Source organism: Marmota marmota, unplaced genomic scaffold (genome assembly GCF_001458135.2).
Source record: "Marmota marmota marmota unplaced genomic scaffold, marMar, whole genome shotgun sequence".
Taxonomy (NCBI): domain Eukaryota; kingdom Metazoa; phylum Chordata; class Mammalia; order Rodentia; family Sciuridae; genus Marmota; species Marmota marmota.
Window position 1 is genome coordinate 2,042,868 of NW_026000207.1, and position 4,587 is coordinate 2,047,454.

The 4,587-nt window shown below is 55.3% G+C and overlaps 1 protein-coding gene across 12 annotated transcripts; it reads left to right on the forward strand.

Moving 5' to 3' along the window:
* Positions 1-518: 518 nt before the first annotated feature.
* Positions 519-4,358, forward strand: Isoc2 (isochorismatase domain containing 2). 12 transcript variants are annotated; one of them, XM_048791670.1, is made up of 7 exons: positions 519-588; positions 1,269-1,408; positions 1,718-1,927; positions 2,130-2,200; positions 2,292-2,448; positions 3,064-3,129; positions 3,916-4,358. In XM_048791670.1, the coding sequence occupies exons 2-7, from the start codon at positions 1,271-1,273 to the stop codon at positions 4,057-4,059; spliced, it is 786 nt and encodes a 261-aa protein (XP_048647627.1). In that variant the 5' UTR covers positions 519-588; positions 1,269-1,270; the 3' UTR covers positions 4,060-4,358. The 12 variants fall into 12 exon arrangements, with proteins under 12 accessions (XP_048647627.1, XP_048647626.1, XP_048647630.1 ...); XM_048791669.1 differs by having other exon boundaries at positions 519-545; XM_048791673.1 differs by having other exon boundaries at positions 519-545; positions 2,331-2,448.
* Positions 4,359-4,587: the final 229 nt, after the last annotated feature.

Here is a 4,587-nt window from a genome sequence, read left to right on the forward strand (position 1 = left end):
GTGTGTGTGTGTGTGTGTGTGTGTGTGTGGTGCTGGAGTTGGAGCCCAAGGCTTCACCTGCTCTACAGCTGAGCTGCACTCCAGCCCAAAGACTTACCCTCTTCATTTTAAAACGTGCAGCTAAGTAGCTCTTAGTACGTTCATGATGTTGTGCAACTGTCACTACTGCCTCAATCAGAACATCTTTGTCACCCTAAATTGAAAATCTTGAATCGTCGACAGTCACCCCAGGTTCCTCCTGCCCCAGTCCCTGGCAGCTGGCACTCTGCTTTCCTTCTCTGGGTTTGCCTATTCTGGATATTTCTTACGAGTAGAAACACACACCGAGCGCCCTTGTTACCGACCTCTCACTGAGAATATTTCAAAGTTCCCCTGTGGTGTGACGCGTTGGTCCTTCATTCCTTTGTATGGCTGAAGAATACCCGCTGGGGTGTGCCATCTTCTTTCTTTCTTCCTTTTTTTTTTTTTTTTTTTTTGAGAGAGAGAGAGAATTTTTAAAATCTATTTTTTTTTCCTAGTTTTCAGCGGACACAACATCTCTGTTTGTATGTGGTGCTGAGGATCGAACCCGGGCCGCACGCAAGCCAGGCGAGTGCGCTACCACTTGAGCCACATCCCCAGCCCTGTTTGCCATCCTCTTTCCAAGACCTGGGAGGGAGTCTGCCAGTGTATTCTGCACTGGGTGAACGGAGGTGGGAGAAGAGCCAGTGGCCACCCTGGGAAGTCAGGTTCAAAGGCTCTGCAAGCCCTGCCGCTGCAAGGGGTGGGGTGGGGAGAGCCACAGCCTGGAGAGTGCAGTCCTTTTCTCTCAAGGGGCACATCCCAACTCTATGTGTCCCTGGGAAGGTCACTTCACTGCTTGGTCCTTAGTTTCCCCAGAGGTGAGGTACGGTTGAGGCTTCACGTAGAAGCCTCATGGGAGGGCGCTGGACACATGGCAGAGCATGAGCCCAGAACCCTGTTAGTGGCAGGTGGAAACTAAGGTCATAGAAATGCTTGCTGATGTACAGTCTCCAGGATGGAGAGGTCTGGGAGGGTGACACTGGAGACCATGATGGTCAGGGCCACAAAGGCTTCCCAGAGAAGCGTCCTCCTAGCTGAAGAAGATGGGAAGAAGATGCAGGAGATCAGTAGATGCAAAGGTCTGGAGTAAGCAAGTCCGGGGTGAGGACCCCAGGCGGAAACCATGCCCACCCTGGATGGGAACTGCAGAATGTGCTGGACTCCCTCCCTGCTGAACCTGCCCCCTGCCTGTCTCCCACTTGAAGGAATGGCAGCAGCCAGGACCAGCCTGGGCCGAGTCCTCCCGGGATCCTCCATTCTGTTCCTCTGTGACATGCAGGAGAGATTTCGTCACAGTATCGTCTACTTCCCACAGATTGTCTCTGTGGCTGCTCGAATGCTCAGGGTATGTGTCAGCCTATTACCTGGATCAGAAGTCTAGGCCCAGCCTCCTCCCTCAGACCCGGGGTCCAGGCCCAGCCTCCTCCCTCGGACCTGGGGGCCCAGGCCCAGCCCCCTCCCTCAGACCCAGGGTCCACGACCAGCCTCCTCCCTCAGACCTGGGGGCCCAGGCCCAGCCCTCCTCCTCAGACACAGGGGTTCAGACCTCAGCCTCCTCCCTCACAGGCCATAGACCATCTTTCTTCAGACCTAGGGTCCAGGCCCCAGCCTTCCTCCCTCAGAATAAGGCCTTTGTTCCCTCTCTCTGGCACAGGTGGCCCGACTGCTGCAAGTCCCAGCCCTGCTGACAGAGCAGTACCCACAAGGCCTAGGCCCCACAGTTCCAGAGCTGGGGGCTGAAGGCCTTCAGCCAGTAAGCAAGACCTGCTTCAGCATGGTGCCCACCCTGCAGCGGGAGCTGGACAGCCGGCCCCAGCTTCAGTCAGTGCTGCTCTGTGGCATTGAGGCCCAGGTTTGCATCTTGGTAAGATTCTGCACTGATCCCCTGGGGCCCCACAGTCTCACCTGTAGGGACCTCCTCTGACCGGGGACTTACTTCCTAACCTGGGCCCCTGCTCTGATGTGAGCCTCCCTCAGCCCCATTCTGGGTCCCCAGTTCTGACCCAGCCCCTCACTTGGGCCCCTGGTTCTGGCCTGGGTTTGGTTCTGACCTTTCTCCACCCTAGCACACAACTCTGGACCTCCTGGAACGGGGGCTGCAGGTCCACATTGTGGTGGACGCCTGCTCCTCACGCAGGTGAGAGTCCCTCCCAGGAGAGGATGTGTGTGGGGGTCAACTGGGGCCACGTGCCACATGTGCACATGAGTATCAGGTGTCTTTGCCACAGCATGGACCCCTGCCCTCTCTTCCTCGGACTTGCTTACAGTCAGGTGGACCGGCTGACAGCGCTGGCCCGAATGAGGCAGAGTGGTGCCTTCCTCTCCACCAGCGAAGGACTCATCATGCAGCTTGTGAGGGATGCTGCCCACCCCAAGTTCAGGGAGGTAATGGATCCTGGTGTCCCCTTGCTGGGCCACCCTGCACAGGAGAATGTGTATGGGCGTGGGGTAGGCTAAATTCTGGTGGAGGTTTGCTCGCCACCATGATACATAAATGAAAGGACATGTCAGACGCCCATAAAGACTCCAGAGAACAAGAGGGATGATGTGGGGTGTTGGAGTGCAGAGGAGGGGGTTACATGGGGTGGTTCAGGAGGCTTCTGAAGTTGGTGGCTTAGAATGAAATAAGGAAGCCAGGCGGACATGGGGTGGACAGTCCAGCAGAGACCCTGTGAGCAGAACCCCTTGACACCCTGATACCCACTGCCAACTCTTCATGCCCTGGGCTTTTGCCCCATTGGGTGCTGGTGCCCATCCTCACCCTCTTCTGGTGCCTGACCAAATGCTAGTGTGCTCTCCCCACCACACCTTCAAACCCCTAGGCCTCAAGATGATGGGAAAAGACTCAAACTAGAAAGCCCCAGTTCTTCCCCTCCCCTTCCTTACGTGCTGTTGAGCATCTGTTGAGCCACGTGGTTTGGCCAGGCAATGGCAGAATCAGCCCTCCTGGAGCTAGTAACGCAGTGTGGAGACAAAAAGCCAATCCATGTTCAATAACAGGTTGTGACCCGGAGCTGGAATGTGCAGAGGGCGATGATAGGTCATCTGGAACCCAAAACCTGGAGGGTAGGAGCAGTCAGTTCCTTCCCTGGTGCAGGGAACAGCTGGGATAAAGCCCAGAGGGTGGGACTGAGCTTGCCTTATTTGAGGAACTGTATGTTGGAGGACATAGTCGGTGCTGGGCAGGTATGCGGAAGAGGCAAAGAAGGCAGGAGGTAGAGCCACATCTTGGCAACGATTTGGGATTTTAGCAATAGGCAGTCATCAGGGTTTTACACAGTAGAGCTGACCACAGTCAGATCAGCAAATAAAAAGATTTTCTGCTAAAAGGATGGGTCAGGTTGAGGGGAGAGGGAGTCCAGCAAGGGGGCAACTTCAGGCATCGAGGCAAGCAGTGATAGGGGCTTCACTAGGGTAGAAGCAGTGGAGATGCAGCCTTGGTTTTTGTTGTTTAATTTTCCAGAGATAAACTTGGTGGAACTTTTTGATGGATGAAATATGGTTGGTTGTTCATATTCAATAGGTAGTTAGGATAAATGGGTTGGAGTTCAGGGGGCAAAGCCTGGGCTGGATTTTGGGAATCAAAGACCAGAAGAGTGATGGAGAAAGGAAATAACTGAAGAGGAAGTGTAGACAAGAATCCCTGGACAAAGCCATCCCTAATTTAGTGGTCCAAGCCAGCAAATCAGACTGAGATGGTTTGAAGTTATGACTTAAACCAGACAGATGTGATGAAAGGGAGGCCCCGGGAAAGCTTTTGAGAAGAGAGAATAGTTGACTTAGTCAGCTGCTGCCAAGAGTGTCAGGGAAGATGAAGATGGAGATGTGTCCCTCTGATTTGTCATCATGGAGATGGGGACCCTTGAAGACTTCCTGACTCCTCCCTCCCTCTACAGATCCAGAAGATCATTAAGGAGCCCGTCCCGGACAGCGGGCTGTTGGGCCTCTTCCAAGGCCAGAACCCCCTTTTCTGATGAATCTCCAGCCCTAACTTGAGGGGATACCACCCTCCTGTTACCCCATGGAAGTGCTCTTCCCCCATCCCTGTATCCCAAGAGTGGTGCGGTCCACCAGAGGTACCGCCCCCTTGGGAGGGGAGGCGTGGTTATGCCTTCCCATTGGGCAATTCTTCCCGGAAATGCAAATGAAATTCCTGGGAGCTGGGCGGGAATTGGCTGAGAGCGAGGTGGGGGTGGGGCTGGGCCCCGGGCCACTTCAAGGGCCTGAACGGGGAGGGGGAAATAGTATTACAGACTGGGACCCGGACTCGCAGAATAAACATTGATGTGGCTGTAGACCGAACCATTATTGGGTTTGGGGGGTTTCCTGGGGGCGACTGGGGTCCGCGGGTGGGAGAAAGAGGGGTCCTAAGCAAGTGGGGAGGGGGAGGTTCCTTTTCTCAGTCTGTGCAAGGCACTGGCGAGGACCGGCTGCTGCCACATCTGCACGGAAGCCGGCGCATCTGCACGGGAAAAAGCACCGCTGGCCGGGGTCGCCGCCACGCTGCGCCCCCATCGGCGGGGT

What these genes read in the sequence shown, in the direction of transcription:
- Isoc2 (XM_048791670.1), top strand. Translation starts at nt 1,271, where the DNA reads ATGGCAGCAGCCAGGACCAGCCTGGGCCGAGTCCTCCCGGGATCCTCC. An exon ending in TGGCTGCTCGAATGCTCAGG is followed by an intron (nt 1,409 to 1,717) that starts GTATGTGTCAGC and finishes TCTCTGGCACAG; the next exon opens with GTGGCCCGACTGCTGCAAGT. An exon ending in GACGCCTGCTCCTCACGCAG is followed by an intron (nt 2,201 to 2,291) that starts GTGAGAGTCCCT and finishes TCTTTGCCACAG; the next exon opens with CATGGACCCCTGCCCTCTCT.